The sequence below is a fragment of the Oncorhynchus clarkii genome, chromosome 1, assembly GCF_045791955.1.
Source record: "Oncorhynchus clarkii lewisi isolate Uvic-CL-2024 chromosome 1, UVic_Ocla_1.0, whole genome shotgun sequence".
In the NCBI taxonomy this organism is placed as follows: Eukaryota; Metazoa; Chordata; class Actinopteri; order Salmoniformes; family Salmonidae; genus Oncorhynchus; species Oncorhynchus clarkii.
In genome coordinates, this window is record NC_092147.1 from 58,594,729 (window position 1) to 58,622,299 (window position 27,571).

The 27,571-nt window shown below is 45.0% G+C and overlaps 1 protein-coding gene across 1 annotated transcript in view; it reads left to right on the plus strand.

Moving 5' to 3' along the window:
- LOC139409245 (peroxisome proliferator-activated receptor gamma coactivator-related protein 1-like) overlaps positions 1-27,571 on the plus strand; it is a 45,098-nt gene that overhangs the window by 7,323 nt on the left and 10,204 nt on the right. Inside the window, exons 2-10 of the mRNA XM_071154132.1 lie at positions 2,521-2,646; positions 2,803-2,955; positions 5,144-5,224; positions 5,446-7,627; positions 7,747-7,800; positions 17,993-18,053; positions 18,351-18,418; positions 19,842-20,556; positions 20,884-21,111. Coding sequence (XP_071010233.1) covers positions 2,521-2,646; positions 2,803-2,955; positions 5,144-5,224; positions 5,446-7,627; positions 7,747-7,800; positions 17,993-18,053; positions 18,351-18,418; positions 19,842-20,556; positions 20,884-21,111 — 3,668 coding nt within the window. The remainder of the gene's footprint in view (positions 1-2,520; positions 2,647-2,802; positions 2,956-5,143; positions 5,225-5,445; positions 7,628-7,746; positions 7,801-17,992; positions 18,054-18,350; positions 18,419-19,841; positions 20,557-20,883; positions 21,112-27,571) is intronic.

The window sequence follows — 27,571 nt, forward strand, 5'->3', positions numbered from 1 at the left end:
AAATCGCTCCGTTTGGCTACCCAAAAAAACGAAAATCCAGTCATCAATTACGCCGAACTTTTTTCCAAATTAACTCCATAATATCGACTGAAACATGGCAAACGTTGTTTAGAACCAATCCTCAAGGTGTTTTTCACATATCTCTTCGATGATATATCCTTCGTGGAAGTGTGCTTTTCGTTCTGAATCCCAGGACAAAATGACTGCAACTGGAGATTACGCACGAATTTAGATAAAGGCCATCGGGCGGACCCCTGGAAAATGTAGTCTCTTATGGCCAATCTTCCAATGATATGCCTACAAATACGTCACAATGCTGCAGACATCTTGAAGAAACCACAGAAAGCACATGGTCGTTCCTGCTGCATTCACAGCCATATAAGGAGACATTTGAAAACAGAGCTTCAGAGATTCTGCTCATTTCCTGTTAGACGTTTCGCCTGTAGAATGAGTTCTGTGGCACTCACAGATAAAATCTTTGCAGTTTTGGAAACGTTAGACTGTGTTCTTTCCAAAGCTGTCAATTCTATGCATAGTCGAGCATCTTTTCGTGACAAAATATTGCGCTTAAAACGGGCACATTTTTTTTATCCAATAATGAAATAGCGCCCCTATAGGCTTAACAGGTTAACGGGATGATATGACAACAGCCAGTGACAGTGCAGGGAGCCAAATTCAAAACAAATCTCATTAAAATTCCTCAAACATGCATGTATTTTATACAGTTTTAAAGGTAATCTTGTTAATCCCACCAGTGACAAACGATTGTTAGGTCACCACAGAAAAACAGCCATTTTTCCAGCCAAAGAGGAGTCACAAAAAGCACAAATAGAGAAATTAATCACTAACCTTTGATCTTCATCAGATGACACTCATAGGACGTCATGTTACACAAGACGTGTGTTTTGTTTGATATAAAGTTCATATTTACATCCAAAAATCGGAGTTTACATTGGCGCGTTATGTTCAGTAATGTTTTGCTTCCAAAACATCCGGTGATTTTGCAGAGAGCCACATCAATTTATAGAAACACTCATAATAAACATTGATAAAAGATACGAGTGTTATGCATGGAAATTTTAGATCCATTTCTCCTTAATGCAACTGCTGTCAGATTTCAAAAAAGCTTTACCGAAAAAGCACACCATGCTATAATCTGAGTACAGAGCTGAGACCAAAACATACCATACAGATACCCGCCATGTTGTGGAGTCAACAGAAGTCAGAAATAGCATTACATATTCACTTAACTTTGATCTTCATCAGAATGCACTCCCAGGAATCCCAGTTCCACAAGTGTTTGATAAAGTTAATTTATGTCCAAATACCTCCTTTTTGTTCATGCGTTTAGTTACAAATCCAAATTCACGAGCGCAGGCCAGTCAAAGTCTAATTGCATTACAGTTCGTAGAAACATGACAAACGATGTATAGAATCAATCTTTAGGATGTTTTTAACATTAATCTTCAATGTTTCAACCAGAGAATTGTCTTTAGAAAGGAAAAGGAACACAGCTACCCCTCACGGGTGCCTGAAACAAGGTTCTAAATGCTGTTGATATCTAGTGGAATCGAATCAAAATCAAATCAAATTTATTTATATAGCCCTTCGTACATCGGCTGATATCTCAAAGTGCTGTACAGAAACCCAGCCTAAAACCCCAAACAGCAAGCAATGCAGGTGTAGAAGCACGGTGGCTAGGAAAAACTCCCTAGAAAGGCCAAAACCTAGGAAGAAACCTAGAGAGGAACCAGGCTATGTGGGGTGGCCAGTCCTCTTCTGGCTGTGCCGGGTGGAGATTATAACAAAACATGGTCAAGATGTTCAAATGTTCATAAATGACCAGCATGGTCGAATAATAATAAGGCAGAATAGTTGAAACTGGAGCAGCAGCACAGTCAGGTGGACTGGGGACAGCAAGGAGTCATCATGTCAGGTATTCCTGGGGCATGGTCCTAGGGCTCAGGTCCGAGAGAGAGAAAGAAAGAAGGAGAGAATTAGAGAACGCACACTTAGATTCACACAGGACACCGAATAGGACAGGAGAAGTACTCCAGATATAACAAACTGACCCTAGCCCCCCGACACATAAACTACTGCAGCATAAATACTGGAGGCTGAGACAGGAGGGGTAAGGAGACACTGTGGCCCACTCCGAGGACACCCCCGGACAGGGCCAAACAGGAAGGATATAACCCCACCCACTTTGCCAAAGCACAGCCCCCACACCACTAGAGGGATATCTTCAACCACCAACTTACCATCCTGAGACAAGGCTGAGTATAGCCCACAAAGACCTCCGCCACGGCACAACCCAAGGGGGGGGGGGCGCCTTAGGAAGTGCAATATGACCCCATAGACATTATTGGATAGGCAAAGACATGAGAACCAACAAACTTTAAAATCCAACCAGGAAGTGGGAAATGTTTCTTGGATTTTTGCCTGCCATATGCCTGCCATATGAGTTCTGTTATATCTTCAGGCTTACTGACCCATACTCTCCCCGTTTCTCCCCATCAGGCGGTGATCCTCCATGGGGGCCTGTCTAGTGACAGTCTGGAGATGGAGACAGGAGAAGCTCTGGAGGCCCTGTGCTGTCTGGACCCCTCCATAATGTCCATATTTGAGGACACAACCACAGGAGAGGTAAGGCTCAGAACATAGTTCAAATCGCTTCCTGTTTCCTATATAGTGCTCTACTTCTGACCAGAGCCACTTATGTAATTAAACTTTTTTCAAACTGTATAATAGTTCAAATTTAACTGAATTGTGAAAATGTATTTAAAAATATATTTTTCTCAGAATAAAGTTGGACTTGATGAGGATAACGAGGCGACGCTGCTCACAGCTCTGACTGAGATCCTGGATAACGTGGACAACGAGAACCTGTCCCCCTTCGACACACTGCCAGACTCTGATTTACTGACTGGCCAGAAAGGCCGGGAACACTCTCCGGTGAGTCCCACATACAAACTGAACTTATCCCTATTTGACATGCTGCACAACTCTGAACATGTAAAGACAGACTTTGTTAACTTGCGGTTTGAGGTGAAGAACAAATTACTTAACTCACCACCACTATTGAACTTTTCAATCAGAAATACTATCATATCCCCCAAATAGGCACATTTATAAGCCTACATTTTCGTGACGCCAAGTAGCCTAAGACTACTTATGTATAGTCAGGTGAGCATCCTTACTCAACATCGACAGGAGAGCTACAAACGTGTCGTAATCCGCATTTCAAACTGTCATTTTGTGAGGTGCAGCCAGGAACTTGTACTTTACAATGGCCTGTGGTGGGGCCAATGAACGAGGATTCTCCATCGTTTAAATCTCCAGTTTGGAACATTTTGGCTTCCCAGTAGATTACAACGCCGATGGACAGTTTTGGATAGAATATTAACCTCTCTGGGATATGTGGGACGGTAGCGTCCCAACTGGCTAACATCCAGTGAAAATGCAGAGCGCCAAATTCAAATAAATTACTATAAAAATTAAACTGATGAAATCCCAAATTCAATATGCCAAATTAAAGCTACACTTGTTGTGAATCCAGCCAACGTGTCAGATTTAAAAAATAATAAAACATGCTTTACGGCGAAAGCAAACTATGCTATTATCTGAGGATAGCACCCAAGCAAACAAACACAGAACATCATATTTCAACCCTCCAGGCCTGACACAAAACGCAGAAATAAATAATTAATGCCTTACCTTTGACGAGCTGCTTCTGTTGGCACTCCAATATGTCCCATAAACATCACAAATGGTCCTTTTGTTCGATTAATTCCATCAAGATATATATATATATATATATATATATATATATATATATATATCCATATCCAAAATGTCCATTTATTTGGTGTGTTTGATCCAGAAAAAGACCGGTTCCAACGTGACTACAAAATATCTCAAAAGTTACCTGTAAGCATTGTCCAAACATTTCTAACTACTTTTGTATTACAACTTTAGGTATTTGTTAACGTAAATAATAGGTAAAATTGAAGACTGGGTATACTGTGTTCAATACCGGAGGAAAACAAAGTGTAGCCAGCTTTCAGGTCACATGCCTCTAACAAAGAGTACACTTCCCTCATTCTGAACAGTGTTACTTCTACATTTCTCAAAGGAAAAACCTCAACCAATTTCTAAAGACTGTTGACATCCAGTGGAAGCGATAGGAACTGCAAGAAGGTCCCTTAGAAATCTGGATTCCCAATGAAAGCCCGTTGAAAGGAGTGACCAAAAAAAAAAAAAAAAAAAATTCTGAATGCTTTGTCCTTGGGGTTTTGCCTGCCAAATAAGTTCTGTTATAGTCAGACATGATTCAAACAGTTTTAGAAACTTCAGTGTTTTTTCCATCCAAATCTACTAATAATGTGTGAATCTTAGCTTCTGGGCATGAGTAGCAGGTAGTTTAATTTGGGCACGCAATTCTCTATCCTAGAGAAGTTAACAGTATGTCGCCAATGCTCAACGAGAATAACATATGCCACTACCAACACCTCAAACATCTTGACACATTTACGCCGTCATCATCCCAGTTATTTCTACCACCGGAGCAAGACGGAAATGGAAAATAACACCGCTTCGTCTCCAAGCAGCCTTTCTTAGCTGCCTCTGACCGGGCCAAAGAAATGACAGGAGCGATTTATAACCGCAGATATACGCACAACTCTTGCTTAACTAATTTACAGCATGGTGGTGTCACCATGGAAGGCCAGTACTCAATCACACTTTTCAAATGGCTCATACACTAAAAGGGCATTGTCTTTTTCACAATTGAAGTGTTCCAACCTAATGTGGAAGTGCATATGAAACACAGGAAAATCACTTGACTGCAATAGGCCTTTGAATAAACAAACTACAAGAACTGTTGTCATTTCATTTTCTCGCTGTACCGAAACCAAACCGTGACCCTAAACTGTAATGCGTACCAATGGTTTGGTGAACCGTTACACCCCTAGATATAACTGTATACACGGTGGTGTACTTCGTAGGGCTCAGATGTACCCAGCTCTAGGAAGCAGGGCTGTCTAAACAAATAAGAAACTGGTGACTGTTCCAATGGCCTTTAAAAACAAATGTAAATGCCTAACTCGCTGTTTCGTCCTGTGTTTTTCTTCTGATATTGTAGCTGAGGAGACTGCTTTGCTTGTCCCACTCGTCTCCAGAGAGTGAGACACCCTGCAACACGCGACAGTTCTCCACTGGGAAGGTAGCACACAGTTTCTAGCGTTAGCTCCATTTTCATATTGACATGTGCATAAGTCTTAAGAGAAATCATGAGACTTACTGCGGTGAAGTGCAGACACACCAAAAAGTCTAACTGGTGTGAAAGTCTGCAGATGCAGGTGGTCCAGCTGATGTTTTAAACCTTCAAGTTGGACAGAGGAACGCTCCAGACGTTAACCCAATGTTTCCCCTCTCTTTATCTAGAGTCTCCCCAGGACACAGGAGTCTGTCCAGAGGAGTGACGGAGAGGAGGAAGAGGACGCAGAGGCTTGTTCTCCCTCCCTGAGCCCAGACAGACAACCCTCGTCCCCAGAGCAAGAGCTCCTGACCTGGGGTGGCCTGTCCCTGCCTCTGGAGCAGCACATGGATGGAGAGAGCATGTCAGTGAGTCTAGGAGAGCTGGTCAGACACATGCACCCCTATTGCATGGCAGTGTGCGTGGAGGATGAAGGGGAAGAACGTCTGCTGGCGGAGGAAGGGATACTGCTGGAAGTGGTCGAACATGGAGAGCATGGCGAGACTATATTTGCCATCCCAGATATGGGCATCCCTTATGCTCATCTCTCTCTCTCCTTGCCGGGAGTAGAAGACTCATTCAAAGCGGAGCAGAGGGTTCCAGATGAAATTTCTGAAGCGGATATGTTGGAGACGCCAGAGTCTGAGTCGGCGAATGATGTCGTAGTTGATGATGACGTAGCAAAGGTGGCTGGCCCTTCTGACCCTGCCGAGACCCTGAGGGCAAAAGCAAGTGGTGAGAATGTTATCTACAGGAGACCAAAGGAGGAGACTGTAGAAAGATGTCTGTCTCGAAGGAAAAAGAAACGGAAAAACAAAGTGAAGCGTTCACCTGCTGAGGTCACCCCTGAACCTGCCCAGGCAGAGGGCAGGGTCCTGAGGAGCGCGTCCCATAGGGGCGCCGCCCAGGAATCCTCGGCCCGGAAGCCCATCAAAGAGATGACCAGACCAGAGAAAAAGGACAAAGAGACGTTTTCTTCTGCCATATCTATGGCTGCCCCCGAAGCCCCAAAACAGAAGACGAGAGCAACACATGCTGGCGAAGCACAACACGTACAGCGACAGAGCCATGTGGAAGTCACAACCTTAACACTATCCACACACCCCAGCGTTAAGGTCATCCCCGCCTCAGACCATGTGTTGAAGGTCATGGCCTCTGACCTGTTGCCAGTGACTATGACCCCAAAGAAACTCCCCCAAACAACCACAGGCTGCGAGAAGCCTCAAAGCCTTCTAGCTTCTGCAGCTAACCCAACAGCCCCCCAGGCAATGACAATCAACCCTGCAGCACCCCAGGCGCTTAACCCAAGTGAACGACCTGTGTCAGTGGCCCCCCAGGCAATAATGCAGTCCAACAGTGCCTCTCTAGCGGCCCCCCAGGTGATCCCCAAGCCCATTAAGGCCTCCCAGGCTATTGAGCCCAAGCCTAAGCCCCTGTCCCTCCAGCAGTACCGGCTGCTGCGGCAGCAGAAGAAACCGGCCCCCTTAGAGAGACCAGAGGACCAGAGCACCAAGTGGCCCAGCCTCCCTGATGCCCCTACCGAGTTGCCCCCTATCCCCTGCCTCCCCATCCCCTCTTCCAGAGACCCTCGTCGCCCCCACCCCTCCCCAGGGAAAACTGAGGTGGAGGTGAAAGCGGCCTGGCAGCCCATGGGACCAGGAGCACCTCCTACACCTGAAGCTCTGCTTGTGCCTCCTGCTTACATGCTGGCCTCCAAATCATCTTCCCCAAGCAAGGCTTCTAGTGCAAATGCATCCCCTATAACCCCTCCCCAGCAAGCGGCTGTTCCTACTCAACAGCCAGCTAAAGCTAGCCAATCCCCCATCTCCGTTGTGCCTTCATCCAGTACTGTGAGTGTAGTACCCCCACCACCCCAGAACCCTTTTGTGAAGCGTAATATACCCCAGGCCCCCCATCCTGCACTCACGAACCCCCTGCTCCAGTCCCAGCTACCCTCCAAGACTGTGGTCCTTATCAAATCTCAGAGCTCCAGTGGAGCCTCTTCTAAAACCACTACAGCTGCCAACAGGCCCGCCCTAATTGCTACTATAGCCCAAAAACCAACCCTTGTCGCTGGTGCTCTACTTGAGAAAACTTTCAACTGCACCACCAACGCTGCTGCTGTTTCTGTTCAGAAACCTACCCCTGCAGCTCCTTTGAAGGTGGCTACTACTCTCCAGAAGGGAGTAGTAGTTACTCTGCCCCGGCCTAAGATGCCTGAGCTGCCTACAGTCACTCCTGGGTCTACCCCAGCCAAACCCTCCACCACCCAGTCCTCCAAACCTGCAGTGAGGTGTACTACAGCCCAGGAGGCCCCCAAAGCCAAGAGCCCTACTCAGGAGCTGATAGAGGCATTCACCAGTGAAATTGGTGAGTGGACATACTGGACATATACTACTCTACTGATCCTCTTGTTGCTTAAATGTGTTTAGCCTTGCCACAGTTTGTGGTTTATTGGTATAGTACTGAGTGGTTCTGTTATCTCACAGGTATTGAAGCTGCTGACCTCACCAGCCTGCTGGAGCAGTTTGAAGAGACTCAAGGTGAGTGATACTGAGTATTGACACATGCGTTCTCTCTGGCTGTAGGGGACACAGTTATAAAAAATGACTGACAAATTTCTTCAGTCTACATTTCTTTCACATTTCCATGTTTCTTTGGCATTAGTTAATCTATAACGAATAACCCACTGTTTATTGAACAAGACAGTCTGTTAGAAAAGTTGGGAATTTTGCATTAATGGTTGATTCTTCCTCGCTGAAAATATAATCCACGTAGCCCTTACTCCTCGAGCATGCTAGTGGGCCTAATCGTTTTGGTGTTAGCCAACAGCAAGTCAGATGTTAGCTAACAGCTCAGTGGGTCCGCCAGTTCAGTAGTACTAGACTAAATCTGTCACCAGGATCACTTTCACTGGACTGTATAGTGGAGGGAAGTGGCGTGTAGGGTTGCAGGGCTATCTCTGGCCCTGTATGGGATGGGTGGAGGATTTGCATGCCAAGACTCCTGCGGTTAAGAACGGGCACCGTACGAAGTTGAAGGCTGTCAAACATTGGACGTTGCAGGTCCATCTGCAATGTGCTCAATGTTTTGTGTGTTTTGGTGCAGGTAAGTAGCTTGGCGGAGCAGCGTTTTCAACGTTTTTGCTTATCTAGATGGGTCTTCATTGTGGATTGACACTCATTTTCTTTGATTTAAAATATCCATTTGATGTTACATATTAGGATATACCAGGACTTGTTTTATTAAATAAAACAACTTTTAGAATGTAGTAGCCTATAATGTGCGCCTCAGCCTTCATGCATGTAGCCTGTTTCAAATGAAGTGATCACTACTACAATGCAAGGTGGAATTTAAATGATGGTATAAAAATGTAGCTACAACAACAAGCAACCAGCAGGTAGGCTGTGATATGAGTTAAGGAGAAAGCACAGCAATATATAGCCTGGCTAGTTTAGCTAGCTAGCTAGCTTCTTGAGGTTACGCCGATTTGACGCAGTCAAGGTGGGCACTGTTAAATGGGATGATGAATAACATTGTGGCTGCTGCAAGTTAGCCAGTTTAACTAGTCTTTGACGAGCTGGCATTGCTGCATGTCTATTTCCCTCCTGTCAGCTCCACTCGCATTTCTCACACACCATCCGGTCCTTCCCCCGCAGCAGCAGAGCTGGAGTCTCTCCCGTTGTGCTCAGGTTAAAAACAGAAGTAAAAAAAAAATACAATTAAATCATGTATTCTGGATATCAGTCCCCCCCCCATTATTTGAGTATTACATTTCTTTCAAACGCCCATCCCTAGTTCTGAGTTCATGTTTGGTTACATGATTTGTGATGTATTCTGCATGTGAATAATGAACATGGTAAGTCTTAAGTGCCCACTTCGAGTTAGAAAGCATTGTATTCAAGTTCGAACATTGAGGTGAAAGTTGTTAACATGGGCTATGGCTGTTTCAGGAGATGGGTTTTGATGTTCTAACCTTTTAATGAGGCGGTCATTTATTTTCCCCAAAGGGGTAGGGCTAGGCGTTATACCTATTTAACTATATAACGTTATTGATGCGCTGACCGGTTTGGGTTTTACCGTGTTTTCTATAATGGTTTTTCAACATATGGTTTGTTAAATGTGATGCCCAACTCCATCGCATATGTCAATTTTTATAGTTTACTGTTTGCTTCCTGCAAGTCGAGTCTCACCCTGTTCTCCTGCATGTCGTAGCCCTGCCCCATCACTCAAGGGGAGCATGTTGCTCAACTACGGAGTCACGAGCACTTCACTTGCCGTTCAGTCTGCATGCACAGAAGAAACGAGATGTCGGTGACACCGATGCTGCTTCCAAGCATTGTATAATTACACGATTACACTGCAGAAAAAAAACATAAATGCAACATGTTAAGTGTTGGTTTCATGAACTGATATAACACTACAATTTTTCCAAATGCACAAGCTTATTTCTCAAATGTTCTGCACATTTGTTTACATCCCTCCTTTGCCAAGATAATACATCCATTTGACAGGTGTGGCATATCAAGGAGCTGATTAAATGGCATGATCATGACACAAGTGCACCTTGTGCTGGGGATAATAAAAGGCCACTAAAATGTACACTTGTCACACAACACAATGCCATTGATGTCTCAAGTTGAGGGAGCGTGCATTTGGCATGCTGACACCCGAGCTGTTGGCAGAGAATGTACTGTTAATTTCTCTACCACAAGTTGCTTCTAATATCGTTTTAAGGAATTTGGCAGTACGTCCAACTGGCCTCAACCATAAACCATGTGTAACCACGCCAGCCCAGAACCTCCATCTGGCTCTACCTGCGGGACGGTTGGTGTGAGACCAGCCACCCGGACAGCTGATGAAACTAGGTTTGCACAACCGAAGAATTTCTGCACAAACTGAAGCTCCTCTGCATGCTTGTCTTGCCAGGCAAATGCTCACCTTAGATGGCTGGGGAAGTGTGCTCTTCACGGAGGAGTCTGTTTCAACTGTACTAGATTTTATGGATGAATTTGAATACTCAGATTCTGTGACGCGATCCAGAAGCCCGTTGTCGAGCCATTCATCTGCCGCCATCACCTCATGGTTTAGCATGATAATGAATGGCCCAGTGTCGCAAGGATTTGTTCAAAATTACTGGAAGCTGAAAAATGGCCCAGTTCTTCCATGGCAGCATACTCACCAGGCATGTCCCCATTTAGCATGTTTGGGATGCTCTGGCTCAATGTGTACGGCAGCGTGTTCCAGTTCCCACCAATATCCAGCAAATTTGCACAGCCATTGAAGAGTCGGACAACATTCCACAGGACACAATCAACAGCCTGATTCACTCGATGCATAAAGGAGACGTGTAGCGCTACATGAGGCAAATGGTGGTCACCATACACTGACTGGTTTTCTGATCCACGCCTCTAACTTGTTTTTAAGCATCTGTGACCAACAGATGCATATCTCTATTCCCACTCATGTGAAATCCATAGATTACAGCCTAATGAATTTATTTCAATTGACATATTTCCTTATGAACTGTGACTCAGAGAAATCTTTGAATTGTTTCATATTGCCTTTTTATTTTTGTTCAAAGTAGTTTGTGTATCTCTTAAGTCTGCAAAAGGCTTTCTTTTCTTAGCATGTTGTGGCTAAAGTAAATATTGTTAGCCAAATGTAAACGTAGCTAGCTAATAGTGATTTTAAGTGCTGGTGTAGGCCTAAAGCAGCATGATTTAGAAGATACCATTGCACAATCAGCGGAATAGGCCAAGCATGAATGTTTAGTTAGAGAGCTAGCAAGCAACATGTAATGTCTTTTATTATTATTTTTTTAACTAGGAAAGTCTGTTAAATTATTTTTTACAATAATGGCCAACCAAAAGGCTTTCTGCGAGGACGGGCTGGGATTAAAAATGAAGAATATAGGACACAACGCACCACCACGAGACAACGCTACATTGACCTAAAGATGACACAGCATGGTAGCAACACAAGATGACAACATGGTACAAACATTATGTACAAAGGGCAAGAAGGTAAAGACCATACATCACGCAAAGCAGCCACAACTGTCAGTAGATAGCCTAGTGGTTAGCACGTTGGACTAGTAACCGAAAGGTTGCAAAATCAAATCCCCGAGCTGACAAGGTAAAAATGTAAATGAAGAGGGAGAACTGTCCAGTTTGAATGTTTGCAGCTTGTTCCAGTCTCTAGCTGCAGCGAACTGAGAAGAGTGACCCAGGGATGTGTGCTGTGGGGACCTTTTAACAGAATGTGACTGGCAGGTGGATGATGGGGCTGCAGTAGGCATCTCGGGTAGGGGGGGGGAAGTGAGGCCTAAGAGGGTTTTATAAATAAGCATACACCTGTGGGTTTTGCGACGGGTATACAGAGATGACCAGTTTACAGAAGAGTATAGAGTGCAGTGATGTGTCCTATAAGGAGAACTGTTTGCGAATCTGATGGCCGAATGGTAAAGCCCATCTAAGGCACTCGACCTCCCTTACCTGCCAATCTATGAATTGTCTCCATAATCTAGCATATCTGAATCAGGGTTGGTTTTGGCAACTGGGGTGAAAGAGGAGCGATTACGAAAGCGGAAACCAGGTCTAGATTTAACTTTAGCCTGCAGCTTTGTGCTGAGAGAAGGACAGTGTACCATACCCCCAAGTACTTGTATGAGGTGACTACCTCAAGCTCCGCCCCTCTCCCCACAGGTGTGACTACTACCTCCTGAGGGTTTGTTCTTCTTACCAAACCACATGACCTTCTGTTTTGGAGGTGTTCAGAACAAGGTTAAGGGCAGAGAAAGCTTGTTGGACACTAAAAGCTTTGAGTGTTTAACACACAATCCAGGGAGGGGCCAGCTAAGACAATCAATAAGACAATCTGCGTATAAATGTTCCTACTGCCTGAGCTATGTTGAAGTAAATTAAGAAAAGCGTGGGGCCGAGGATCGAGCCTTGGGGGTACTCCCTTGGTGACAGGTAGTGGCGGAGACGGATGTTCTGACTTTATACACTGCACTCTTTTGAGATGGGTAGTTAGCAAACCAGGCCAAAGACCCCTCAGACACCAATACTCCAAGAATGGAATGGTCTACTGCTGGTATTCCCAAACTGGTGTACGTGCAATGCCGTCATGGGTCCAGCAAATAAAAATGTGATTCACGTTTTAAAAATACATTTAAAGTACTTAACATTTTCAAATAGTCAATTTATATTTTCCATTGGGGGCTATACATGTGGGTGTTTTATTTCCCCTGAGGGGCCTCAGTTTAATTTTATTTCTGGCAGTGAAATGTCTAGTGTTCAGCGAAATAACACAATGTCAAATACAGGTAGCCTAGTCAAATAATTAACACTCTCACGGGAATTCCGCTAATGGTCCATATGTAGCTGCTGCTCATTCCGTTTGCTTAAATTGATAAATGGTTAAAAGTAAGGCCCATAGACATACCAGCAGTGCTGCACCTGTTGACGACAAGTTCTGCTTCCACGAGCACGTCCAATGCTAGCGTCAGTAATTCTACATTTTGTTGTTAGCCCAGCTAGCATGGACACTGACAGTTGTGAATCTGATGCAGCCGAAGAGCTACTGCCCCCTTCCCCGGAAAGCACCGAACAGACGGGGACGTTGGACCATCAGAGGCGCAAATATGAGAACTGCATTGATTTAGGGGTTCACTTATATTGGGAGGAGTGCCATTCCTCAGCCACAGTGTGTTATATGTGCAAAAGTACTCTCAACCCGATGAAACCTTCACTCTTGTGCAGGCCTTTAGAAACAAAACATGTCCATTTGGAAAATAAGCCATGGAGTTTTTTGAGCGAGAATTAAGACTGCTTTCGAGTAAGATGTGTATAAAAGCAACACATACTATTTAAGGGGCTAGAAGTGTCTTTATATGGTGAGCTACCGAGTGGCTAGGACAGGGAAGTCTTGTACTATTGTTGAGGACTTAATTCTTCCTCCTGACGCGGATATGGCTGGGACAATGCTAGGGGGAGAAGGCCTCAAACAAGTTTCATGATTCATCAGTGACATAGATGTTTTGAAACAATTGCTGCGTCACATACAAGCAAGTGATTTTAGGTGCGTTAAAGCTGGATGAGTCAACAGACGTGGTGGGCCTGGCACAGCTCCTGGAATGTCTGTTACATTTTTGGGCAGTCAATTAAGGAAGACATCCTCTTCTGGACAACAGGAGAGGATATCTTTAAAGTATTGGACAGCTTTGTGACATCAACTGGACTTTGGTGGTCAAGATGTTAGTATCTGTACTGATGGTGAAAAAGCCATGACAGGGAGACATGGTGGAGTGGTAATGTGCGGGCAAGCAGTTGCTCCCGACGCCACTTGGGTACACTGCAGCATCCACCGAGAGGCTCTTGCTGCTCAAATAATACCTGACAGCTTGAAAGACGTTTGGACACTACAGTGAAAATGGTTAACTTTTAAAGCAAGGCCCCTGAACTTGTGTGTATTTTCTGCACTATGCAATGATTTGGGCAGCGACCATGTAACGCTTTTACAACATACAGAAGTGCGCTGGTTATCAAGGGGCAAAGTATTGACACGTTTTTTAAAATTCAGAGACAAGCTTAGTTTTCTTTACAGACCATCATTTATTTGTCTGACTGCTTGCATGATGACGAGTTTCTCACACGACTGGCCTATCTGGGTGATGTTTTTTGTCGCCTGAATGATCTGAATCTAGGATTGCAGGGACTCCAACTATATTCAATGTGCGACACAAAATTGAGGCCATGATTAAGAAGTTGGAGCTCTTCTCTGTCTGCATTAACAAGGACGATACACAGGTCTTTCCATTATTGTATGATTTATTTTGTGCAAATTAACTTGCGCTTCCGGACAATGTCATGTGATTATAGTGAAGCACCTGAGTGAGTTGGGTGCACAATTACGCAGGTACTTTCCCGAAACGGATGACACAACTGGATTCGTTATCCCTTTCATGCCTTCAGTCCACTTACCGATATCTGAACAAGAGCGTCTCATCAATTGCAACAAGTGGTTCTGTGAACATTTTGTCAGAAGCCACGGCATGATTTCTGGATAGGGCTGCCCTCAGAGTATCCTGCCTTGGCAAATCGCGCTGTTAAGACACTGATGCCCTTTGCAACCATGTACCTATGTGAGTGGATTCTCTGCCCTTACTTGCATAAACTAAATAAAAACAGACTATGTGGAAACTGATTTAAGACACTCTCCAATACAACCGACACTGCAGAGTTATGTGCATCCTTTCAAGCACACCCTTTTAATTAACCCGTGGGGAGTTATTCACAATTTCCGGTGAACAAATAATGTTTTATGTAAGATGGTTAAATAAAGAGCATAATTATTGATTTTGTGCCCCGGTCCTATAAGAGCTGTCACAACCCGGCTCATGGGAAAACACACTCATTCTTATGTTTTAATCAGTGTATAGTATGCGTGGTAGGCTTACAATGATGGCAAAAAAACAAACATTTGAGTGTGCTGACCATGGTGCTAGAGGGGGTTGGAGGTTGAATTTAAAGGTGCACGGGACTATAAAAGGGTCTAAAAGATCTGAGCCAGATGTTTTTTTGGGGGGGTGGGGGGTCAAGTTTCAGGAGCTCCTTTTTAACACCTCAGACTCATTTTCTCCCTGCAGGCAGTCACCATTAAGGTCATTACAGAAAACACCAGAGGATATTTGTGAGGATAACATTGAGTAGCCTTTTCTGGGTATTGGGAGTCATACCATGTGTGATTTTGGTAATCTGAGAAAGATTTACGGGGACCCATTTGCTTTAGGACTTGGTCAGGTGGTTTAAGCATATCCCAGTTTCGGTCACCTAGCAGGACACATTCAGAGCTAGTGTAAGGGGCCAGCAGAGAGCTTTGGGCAGCTAGGGTACAGTCCGGTGCTGATGGAGGACAATAGAACCCAGCAATTGTCAACAAAGAGCTTTTTAGTTTTTAATGCTGAAAACCAGCAAATCAGACTGTGAGCAGATTGCCAGGTGGAATCCAAGCACCAGTTTCAGGCAACGGGAGTAGGTGTCACCCACTTGGGAGAGGCTTATTTCTGGACGCCGATTTCTTGAACAACAGTTGTATCGGATCTGTCCTAGCAAGCTTGGCTGCCTTAACTCAGCATTCAGTCCCTATAAAGTAAAATACACTGCTCAAAAATAATAAAGGGAACACTAAAATAACACATCCTAGATCTGAATGAATGAAATATTCTTATTAAATACTTTTTTCTTTACATGGTTGAATGTGCTGACAACAAAATCACACAAATTATCAATGGAAATCAAATTTATTAAACCATGGAGGTCTGGATTTGGAGTCACACTCTAAATGAAAGTAGAAAATCACACTACAGGCGGCTCCAACTTTAATGTCCTTAAAACAAGTCAAAATGAGGCTCAGTAGTGTGTGTGGCCTCCACGTGCTTGTATGACCTCCCTACAACGCCTGGGCATGCTCCTGATGAGGTGGCGGATGGTCTCCAGAAGGATCTCCTCCCAGACCTGGACTAAAGCATCCGCCAACTCCTGGACAGTCTGTGGCGTTGGTGGCTGGAGCGAGACATGATGTCCCAGATGTGCTCAATTGGATTCAGGTCTGGGGAACGGGCGGGCCAGTCCATAGCATCAATGCCTTCCTCTTGCAGGAACTGCTGACACACTCCAGCCACATGAGGTCTAGCATTGTTTTGCATTAAGAGGAACCCAGGGCCAACCGCACCAGAATATGGTCTCACAAAGGGGTCTGAGGATCTCATCTCGGTACCTAATGGCAGTCAGGCTACCTCTGGCGAGCACATGGAGGGCTGTGCGGCCCCCCAAAGAAATGCCACCCCACACCATGACTGACCCACCGCCAAACCGGTCATGCTGGAGGATGTTGCAGGTAGCAGAACGTTGTCCACGGCGTCTCCAGACTCTCACGTCTGTCACGTGCTCAGTGGGAACCTGCTTTCATCTGTGAAGAGCACAGGGCGCCAGTGGCAAATTTGCCAATCTTGGTGTTCTCTGGCAAATGCCAAACGCCCTGCACGGTGTTGGGCTGTAAGCACAACCCCCACCTGTGGACGTCGGGCCCTCATACCACCCTCATGGAGTCTGTTTCTGACCGTTTGAGCAGACATGCACATTTGTGGCCTGCTGGAGGTCATTTTGCAGGGCTCTGGCAGTGCTCCTCCTTGCACAAAGGCGGAGGTAGCGGTCCTGCTGCTGGGTTCTTGCCCTCCTATGGCCTCCTCCACGCCTCCTGATGTACTGGCCTGTCTCCTGGTAGCGCCTCCATGCTCTGGACACTACGCTGACAGACACAGCAAACCTTCCTGCCACAGCTCGCATTGATGTCCATCCTGGATGAGCTGCACTACCTGAGCCACTTGTGTGGGTTGCAGACTCCGTCTCATGCTACCACTGGAGTGAAAGCACCGCCAGCATTCAAAAGTGACCAAAACATCAGCCAGGAAGCATAGGAACTGAGAAGTGGTCTGTGGTCACCACCTGCAGAACCACTCCTTTATTGGGGGGTGTTGCCTTTATTTTTTTGAGCAATGTATATTGTAATGTTTTTTATGTTCTTTCTTTGATTTCAAAATAGCATTAGACAACACTACTCACTCAGTTCCAGGTTGGTTGGTGTCCTCAGGTCTTTGCTGTTTGTTTGCTAGAGCACCCTCTGTATAGCTTGGGAAAAGGAATCCTCGGTAGCAGTAATCTCTCATGTGTGTGGTCCCCTGTTAAACACTGACCAAGATTTTGCTTCCTACCCTGGCACAATTCCTCTCTGGCATGTCAAACAACAATATAACAAAAGTGCTGCCCATTATTTTCCATCAGATTTTACAATTACGTTTCCATGATTTACAGCAGTTCACCAATAATCTCGGTCTAGATTGTTTGTCCATATCTATCATGCAGCCCTATGTGGGAACAGTGCAAGTTATAACAGAAATGTTGATTTTTGGTTGAAGTTAGATTTAATTTATACTGTTCAGCGGGGCGAAAGCCCCATTGAAATTTTGTTGCCACCCCAGGGTCCTGAACTACTGCTATTTAGAACTTAAAGGAAAAGTCCACCCAAATTGTTGTTTTCATTAGTCAATTGTTGATATTCCCCAAATGTTTTGCATGTCAGCAATCTAGTTAAGATGGCATGTAACTTTCAAAATAAAAATTTGCCATCTCATGATGCATTTTGCAAGTTACGTGGGTGGAGTTTGCCTTTTTAATTATTCAAAAACCTGTTACTGTCTTACTATGAAAAATATAGTCATAGATATCTTTGAATATATTATATTTTGGCCATTTTGTCCAGCCCTACAAGGGGGGGAAATTGGGTTCACATTTGATACTATTGCTACTGTGCCTTTAAAATAAGGTGCTGCATAGTCAGGGTGGCTGCTATGCAAACATGTCCACTGAGCTGGAATTCTGCCCTGTCCGCAGATCCATTTAACTTTGAGCACTGCCTTTGTCCGGCTGGATGTACAGGCCCCAGCTAGAACAACTGGCCAGATGTGTGTGTGTGTGTGTGTGTGTGGCACTGCCACTGACTAGTCCAGGCCTACCTAGCATAATGGCTGAAACGTGTAGATCTAGCCCAAAATCAAAATGTTATCATGGAAACGAATGCCTATGAATGTGTTGGTGAAAGGTGAGCATGTTACTTTACTGACCTCTCCTCCTTCCCTTGATTTTACTCATTCCTTCTCTTCCCTCTCTCCAGCTAAAGAGGAGCAGTATGTTCTGGAGGTCTCTGGTAGAGCAGCAGCTGTAGGAAACTCTAGGTGAGTTACCCTACAGCCCCATGCTGCTCTGGGTGCGTGTGGGTACTTTGTATGTATGTGTTATCTTGAGACCTACCGCACACTGAAGACCTTTGTCTGACCACACAATGGGCCAAGGGATCCACCATTTAGTTTTTTTTTTTTTATCCAAAAACAATATTTTTTTTCCCCCCAGCAACCCAATTGTTCTACTGTCCTAGTCCGTGTGGCTTCTGGGCATAGCCTTACACTTCATCTTAGAAGTGTACCTGTTCAATGATGCAGTGTTCAAGGTGTGTGTTTTTGTTTCTATTGTAGTGTGGAGCGGCCATGTGACAGGACAGTTGTGGAGAGAGTCGGCACACATGACCTGGCAAGCACTGCAGGTAAGAGCTACGGTACTAAGCACCCTGTCAGCTGCTAATGCTAACTGTGTTCTGCTAATCATAAACCAATCACCCGGTCGTCACTAGTTGCCACGGTCATAAACCCGGTCTATTTCTAAAATGTAACCTGTCAAAATCTAAACCTAACCACACTGCTAACTTTATGACTAACCTTAAATTGTGACCAAAGCCTTTTTAATTTTTTTCTCCCCCATATAGACAATTTTGACTTTGTGGCTGAAATCTAGTGGAATCCCAAACGCCCAGTACAATACACTGTAATGCTGATTGTACATTGCTAATGCTAGTCATACACCAATGGTCATGCATGGCTCAGTTGGTAGAGCATGATTTATGCAACGCCAGGATTTTAAGTGTATTAATCGCCCTGTACACTGCTAATGCTCATCGCACACCAATCAGCCGGGGCCTAGTTTCCCAAAACATTTTAAGGCTAAGTTCATAATTCAAACCTTCGTAGGAACATAGTTTTGCAAACTTTTGGGAGATTTAACAATCATTAGGAAAGTTGCACTTGAAAACAGTTAGTATATACCGACTGCTTTCGACCACTCGTAGAACGGCTAAGTGTGTTAGGTATATATTTTTTTTCTTCCCCCTACCGCGTCACTTCATGCGCAAATCTCCGCTAAACATAGAATCAAGATGATCTGTCTGACTGCCGATAACTACAAAGTTGATATTTGCTGCCATAGGCGATATCGCTAGGAGCTGATCCGTCGTTAGTATTGTGGGTTAATTCTAATATTAAGGTAAGATTAGAATGGATAAAGCTGATCAGAGAGCAGGCGCTGCCTTTCGAGCCTATCGGTATTGATGCATGCTCTATCCACTTAACTAACTTTATTTTCCCATGGTTTTGGGAAATGCATGCTACATCTTTGGCCGTTGTAGGAACAATGCATCGTTAAAACACTCGGAAGCCTAAGTTCCATTGCTGTGGGGAAACTGGGCCCTGTACGCTACTAATGCTAATCATAAACCATTCAGCCTGTACGATGCTAATAATAAAAATAAAAAAACATGTTTTATTGTCACACAATGGATAGGCACAATGAAATGTTTTACAGCATCAGTCATAGTAGTATGGTACCCCTGGAGCAAATTGTGTTTAAGTGCCCTGCTCTGGTTTTCGAACCAGCTACCTTTCGGTTGTAGGTCAAACACTAACTGCTAGTTTACCTGCCGCCATATACACTAACATACTAAAAACATGTCAGAGGTTAACACCCTAAAGATAAATTGCTGTCACTCATGGAGTAATTGGAACACCGGTCTGTATCTCCTGGTAAAATGCTTGACATCCATTATTGTGGTCTAAAATCTACCTTCCAAATGACAACCAGAGTTGTTCTGCTTCAGATTTAACAGTAGTGGACTACTCTCTGTCCCCGTCTCCTAGGTCTGACCCCTCCAGCTACTCCTCCTCACCAGATGTGGAAGCCCTTGGTCCCTGTGGCACTCCTTGGGAAGAACCGAGTGGCTGAGACCCCCAAACCATCGCCCTCCAAGGCCATCCAGATAAACGCGCGGCCTCTGCCCGCCAACAAGCTCCGAAGCAAGCCTCCCAGCCCCCCTATAACTCCCACCCCCAACACGGTGGCTCTCACCCTGGCTTTCTCAGACCACGACTACTGCCTCCCTCAGAAGGAGCCTGTGGCTATTGCTGAAGAGCCAGGCAAGCGCTGGAATGTCAAACAGCAAGCAGCCATCACCATCAGGACCATCGAGCCGCTTGGCAGCACCACTACCAGGGCACCCCAGAGGATCCCTGCCCCCTCCCTCCAGACCCTCATTCCTGCCCTGTGTACGAAGACCCAGCAGGCTCCCCTACCCCTGGATGTAAGGACTGATAGGACTAGCTCTGTGCTGGGTACCCCTGACGCTTCTCCCACCAGGCAGGAGCAACAGGTTGGTGCCCTGGAGATGAGTCCCAAGAAAGGGAGATCCTACCGGGGCCACAACATTACCTGCTCCCCCAGCCCCAGGGAAGAAAAGGGAGGACGCGAGAGGAAAAGGAGAATCCACCATTCCTCCAGCCCTTGTTCTACTGACTCGGAGTCTGACTTTCACTCCTCTTCTTCTCAGTCTAGATCTTGCTCTCCACCCAGGAAGAGGTGAGATGCTCGTCCCCTCTTTGTTTCTGTCTTAATCTATTTGTCCTCTCACGAGGCAAGGCAGTGTCCTCTAATGGCACTGAGTCTTAAGTCTGACGGGATGAGAAAGTCCATATTCATCTCTGGTCAGTGAGGGGGGAAATGGCTGGTTCATGCTATGGGCACAGATGTCAGTTTTGAACACTTAGTATGAGTTCTCAATCTGTCCTCCCCCATCTGATACTAATGTAGCACTCAAAATGGTGATGTCATTGTTTTACATGTGACTAATGGCTATCTAGTCCATCCTAATCTGACATCACTGACAGATTCCCCCCTCTCCTCCAGGTACAGGCCTCGTCACTCTAAGAGCAGCTCCAGTTCCTCGTCTTGCTCCTCTCGTTCCTCCTCTCGTTCCTCCTCTCGTTCCTCCTCTCGTTCCTCCTCTCCTTCCGTGTCCCGTTCTCCTCCCAGGCGGCGGTATTCCTACTCCTCTTCCCGAGCTGGATCCTGGAGTAGGTCCCGTTCCCGCTCTCCCCACAGACGGGCATGGCGCAGAGGCAGTAGTCCATGCAGGTAATTAAAGCACTTTCCTTGTAAATAGCCATGGGGTAAAAAAAAACTTGAATCTGGAAATGAACCGCATGCGGTCTGTGTACATTGCCTTCAGAAATGATTCACCCCTTGACCATTTCCACATTTTGTTGCTACAGCCTGAATTGAACATGTCACTGGCCTACACACAATACCACAAGTCAGAATTTTGTTTAGAGAAATTATTTAATAATGAAAAGCATAAATGTTTTGATTATTCAACTCCGTTATGGCAAGAGTAAATATTTGCTTTCACAAGTTGCATGGACTAATCCTGTGTTTAATAGGATTTAAGAATGAATAGCTGTATTGCTGTTCTTGACTATTGACTTCTGGCCTGCAGTTGCTGTCTCTGTCTGATACACCCGATTGGTTTGTTTTTCAAAGCTTTGCAATAGTGATGTGCTCTTAGTGGCAGCGCATGGTGAAGTCCGTGCAGATTTTCGCCACACTCCTCCCCCACGAAGAAACAGGATGCAGGCTTTGGCAGGTTCATGTTCCTGCTACACCAGGGAAGTCCTCAGTCATCCAAGAAGAGTTCCTGTGGGTGTTGCTTGTGCCTGCGAGCCAGCTCTTCTGCCGTAGGGTAGCAGGGCTTTAGGTCAACAACATGCACTATCCTGACACCTTCCCAAGTGTCCTACAAACATACCAAGTAGTTCACCGGCCCCAATTGCTGCACCACACCGTATTGACCTTTCCATTGCTATGCTAGCTTGGCAGTTAACTGCTAGGATGCCTTTGACAGATGAGAACGGACTCTGACACGAGACTGAGGTTGGAAACACGTCTCGTCTTAAGTTTGTCATAGTTTCTGAGCTATCGTTGTTTGGCTTTGATTCTGCTGGCCACTCTGGCTAGCAAGGTGTGGTGTTGTACTGCATCAAACGCTGGTCAGTCAGAAAAGCAAAACTCAGGAAGATGCTGATCCCATCTTGTGTGCTGGTCCTTCACAAATGAAGCAATCATCCCCTTCAGGGTACTGTTTACCCTCTCGTCAGGTTTGTCTGCGGATGGTAGGCAGTGGTCAGCATGGCAGCTACAGCCCAGTAGGTACTGAGCTCTTTGTAGATTCCTGAGATTAGCCTTTCTAGCGCAGGGGTTCCACTAGCGGCGCGCAAAATTAAAAAATACTTTTTAGAAATATGTAACTTTCACACATTAACAAGTCCAATACAGCAAATGAAAGATAAACATCTTGTTAATCTACCCATCGTGTCCGATTTAAACAAAAACAAAAAAAAATGCTTTCCAGTTCGATAATGTGCATATTTATATCCAAAAATCTCAGTTTACATTGGCGCCTTACGTGCAGTAATGTTTTGATTCCAAAACATCTGGTGATTTTAGCAGAAATACTCATAATAAACATTGATAAAAGATACTAGTGTTATTCACAGAATTAAAGAGACTTCTCCTTATTGCAACCGCTGTGTCAGATTTCAAACAAACTTTACGGAAAAAACATAATCTGAGAACGGTGCTCAGAACCCAAACAGCCAGAGGAAAAGCTGCCATTTTGGAATCAACAAAGTTAGAAACAACACCATAAATATTCACTTACATTTGATGATCATCAGAAGGCACTCCCAGGAATCCCAGTTCGACAAATTACTTTGTTCCATAAAGTTCCATCATTTATGTCCAAATAGCCACTTGTTGTTAGCGTGTTCAGTCCAGTAATCCATCTTCATGAGGCGCAGGCACTTCATCCAGACAAAAACTCAAAGTTCCGTTACCGTCTTTTAGAAACATGTCAAACGATGTATGGAAACAATCGTTAGGATGTTTTTAACATAAAACATCAATGTTCTAACTGGAGAATTCCTGTCTTCAGAAAAAGCACGGGAACGTGAGAACTCTGTCGGGAGCGTGCGTCATGAGACCGAGGCACTATGCCAGACCACTGACTCAGAGGTCTCATGAGCCCCTCCTTCATAGTAAAATCTTCAACTTTCAAGACAGTTGACATCTAGTGGAAGCCCTAGGAAGTGCAACCTCATCCATATCTCAATGTGTACTCGATAGGCAAAGCTTTGAAAAACTACAAACCTCAGATGTCTCACTTTCTGGTTGGATTTCTCAGGTTTTCTATTGCCATACGAGTTCTGTTTTACTCAGACATCATTCAAACAGTTTTAGAAACTTCAGTGTTTGCTATCCAAAACTACTAATTATATGCATATATTAGCATCTGGGACAGAGTAGGAGGCAGTTCACTCTGGGCACGCTATTCATCTAAAAGTAAAATGCTGCCCCCTATCCCAAAAAGGTTAACTGCGGACCTCGGTCAGATTTTGGTCTGGAATCCTGACTCTGGTTAAGACCTCCCTTCACAGAATTGGAGCAATGGCAGATGCAGTGGCTTTGTGGGGGGGGGGGAAACAACTCCACACAGTGTGTGGATGTCTACTACCACCAATAAACATTCATTCTGGGTCCCCTGGCTGGGAGGAAAAGGTCCCATGAGGTCAATTCCCAGCATTTCATTTGGATGGTTACCTCGGTCTGCTGCCAGGAATGTGAAACTGCAGACTTCACACTGCTATACAAACTTCTTGGTATCAACCCACGTGCCTGGCCAGTAAGCCGCCTCCTGTAGTTTTCCGTAGGTCTTATTAAACGCCAAGATGGCTACTCATTGGGGTTGGCATGATAAGCTTGGATATCTGGTCAGTCAATGTAGAGGGGATGACGACACGCTAATGGGTGCTATGCTTTTCCTCTCCCCTTGGAGTTTTTCAGCATAATTCAGGATAAAGTAGTGAACTTCATTGAAGCGAGACAGTCTTCGTTATACAGACTCTTGTGGATCGCCGTGATGGTGGCATCATTCTGCTGTGCTCTCTACACACATCATCCAGACACTTAGCGCAATTTCACTCCCTTAAGGTGGTTGAGTGTTTCGGCTGCCTTTTGAAAAGTCAGTCACAAATCCGTGGTGCCATACCCAGGAAGTGCTGAAAAGCCTTGAAGGATCTGGGAATTGGGAACTCCTGCACTGCTGCAACTTTGGCTGGATTACATGGATACCTTCAGCATTAATCACATGACCAAGGAACTTGAGTTCTGGCAAGCAGAAATAACACTAGTCTGTCGAAGACGGACTGTGTCTTGCAGATGGTCAATGACAGGAGTAGATTATGATTCCATCTAGATACACGACTTTCCTCTCAGATCCCCCAGGACTTACTTATTTATTGTCCCCATGGGGATTTTTTTTTGCAGTGTCATGTACACACTTAGTGGCGTTTAAACAGTCCATCAGCCTTTAGGTTGCTGGAGCATTCTTCAAAACAAAAGGCATGATTTTGAAGGAGGTCATTGAAGATGGCTGCTCCTATTAGAGATTCCAGTATGTCATTAATGCTCGGTAGAGGGTAGGTATTGCTTTATGGCATTCTGGTTCCTGTCTACACAGAATCGATATCCACTATCTTTCTTTGGAATCAGGACAACCGACGAAGCCCATCCATAAAAAGGTTCCACAACTCAATTATCCAACATGCTTTCTGAGATTTGCCAGATTGGCTGGGGCTAGCCTGTAGGGACGCTGCTTTATGGACTTCATGCTGGGTATTGATTTTGTTTGAAGACCATGTCTGGGTGTAAGAGCACAGACCTCACTGTTCCCCTCAAATATCTGGGAGAGCTGCCAACTCTCGTTATCTGACAGACATGCTTGTTTGATGTAGAAATCAGCATCAAGTTTGCTTTAGCTCTCGGATAAGAGGGGTACAGCTGTAAACTGGGTGATAGCCTGGTTCTCTTGCTTCACTGGTAGAACTTGTTTTTGTCTGTCTTGACCTAGCCAGTACTCTGGATAAGGTAGCAGGCTCCAGCCTGAAATGGATGAGGCCAGGAGTGGTCAGAGCGCAGCTGATATGAAGGTTCGGACATCGAGATGGTCAGTCCACTGAAGTCCAGGCCAAGGACTACAGCAAATGCAAGGCTCGTATCTGCAAGAATAGCCACAGGAAGGTTACTATCATGCAGCTTTATTTTCATATAAATCCAGCCTGAGGGAGTGGTAGGTTCTCCATTGGCCAAGTACAATGGTCCTTCCTCCAAGATTTGAAGCTCCTCATGGGGTAATGCCATATTTTGCTACAGGGACCTCCTGCATCAAGGTGTAAGTTGTATTGTGTCGATTATGGCCTTCCCTCTCCAGTTCCTAACAGCCAGAGTAAACAATAGTTGCGAAATAGAAGACAGACAGCTAGTTGTGCTGTCTAAAGGCTTCATGGTGGACATTGAGGCTGACCCAATTGTCTTCAATCCTTTCTGACATTTTTAAAAATTCTGATGCTGGCCATAGAGGGAGCAAGAACCTGGAGGGTGTGTGACTTTACACCTCCAGCATGTCACTGGACTTTTGTCTTGGATCGTGGGCATGTACGGCCGAGACGGGTTAGCCCCAGGAGAGTTGTTTGCATACCGCCATGAGGGAACAGGGTTTTGAGTTTGAGAAGGGCTGGAAGCACCAAGATGCACCAGCTCATGCACATTCTGCGCATGTTCCCAAAGTTGACTGGCAAGGCGGGGAACCATGTTCTTAAGAATGAGTTTGACCATCTCCTGCTCAGTAATGTCAGCCTTCCATCTCCTGACTAGAACTCGATAGGATTTGGCAACGTCCTATTGTCTCTGCTTCACCCTGAACTTTGAATCCATTCCACCAGTTCATCCTCCTAGTCCTCTGAGAGGAATAATTTTGAAACTCCTTCCAGGTTGACAAATTCATGGGCTATCTCCCACCAGTCTCTTGCTGTACCATGGAGAACACTGCGGAGGGTGGCAAGAACCTTTAAGTCAGTTAAGGGACCGGATAGAAAGTATCATTACACTTAGGAAAAACAGCAGCTCAACATCGTCTGGGCTGCCAAAAGTGTGTGGGGGGGGGGGTCTGTTTGATGGGGGGAGCTCTTAACTGTGGCAGGGGGTCTTGGGAAAACAGGAGTTCTGTTTAACAGTATCTTCATATGGTTTTTTGTACTGCTACCTGTTCATATTCCCTATTTATTTAACCAGGAAGGGCTCATTGAGATTTGAAATCTCTTTTTCAAGAGCGTTCTGGCCAAGATGGGCAGCACCAAGTAATTACACAATTACAGACAACGTGAAAAACTACAGGTAATCTAGTAAAAACCATAGAATTCACAAGAGTATAACAATCATAAAACAGCAAATTAAAAACATTGACAGGTCAGGGAATCTGTCTCAATCCTTCATCAGTGATTTAAAAACACCAATCGGGACAAGTTCTTCCAGTTTTAAAGGTATATTTTGTAAGGCGTTCCAAGCCGACGGCGCAGAGTACATAAGCCCTTTTACCAAATTCAGTTTGGCCATTCGGAACAGTAAGCAGGATAAAATCCTGCGAACGAAGAGTACCCACCACATTTCTGAACAATAAAAATGGTAGTAAACCCGAAGGCTGCCTGCCAGTTAACTTTTCTCTCCACTGGCTAAGGCACACCATATAAAACACATCACAATCAATATCACCTCATACAATAATAATGGCAGAGGAATTTTAAAGGTTTCATAGAAACAATATACAAAGAACCCAGTCGTCAACATTAGAGGATTTTCAATATTCTGTATGACTTCCCAGTAGTGTGTTCATAGACAAAACAAAAGGCCTCAATGTCAATCTTCTCTGCGAAATGTAAATAGTCCCCCACAAAATCAATACAGTTCTAACAATAACTCCTCGAGCAAAATCCCTTTACTTTAAAATGTCACACCAAATACGACTGGCCGGCAGCTAATAGTCCAACGACACTGAACATCAAAAGGAGCAAGTAGCACACAGGGTAGGGGACGCCATGTGTGACTGACGTGTTCTCCGTTTGCTCCCGTGGTATTCTTAAAGTTTATGTGAATTCTGCAGCAAAACCGTATTTATTTTCAAATATTAATTTGGTGATCCCTTTCCGTAAAAACCAAGACTACTTTGCTTCCGAATGTCAGCATGTCGACCAAACATAAGGCCAAGAGCATGACTTTGAGAAAACCCGGCCTACAAGACCCGCTCTCATCACCATCACCCCCTGAGTCTGAGGGCCCGGGGACGCACACTTTACCCGGGGGCGCGGCTTGGCCTGGCGGCGCTGAAATGAACATTCTCGAGGCCATCAGGCTACTACGCTCTGAGATAGTTGAAATGAAAACACAGGTGGTTGCAACGATTGAGGCCAGAATACAGGAGGTTTCTGATACTTTAAAAGCAGATTTAACCATCCTGCGGAACGAGACTGTGCCGGCAATTACATTACTCAAAACAACAACTGCGTCACACACTACAACGATTGCAGCACTGGAGGCCTCCGCTACTAATGTCTCCGATTTAACTACATCCCTGGAGACTGAAGTTAAACGCCTAGCTGCGGATTTGAAAAAGGTGAGGGAGTTCTGTGTGAGTTTAGAGGGATTCTCT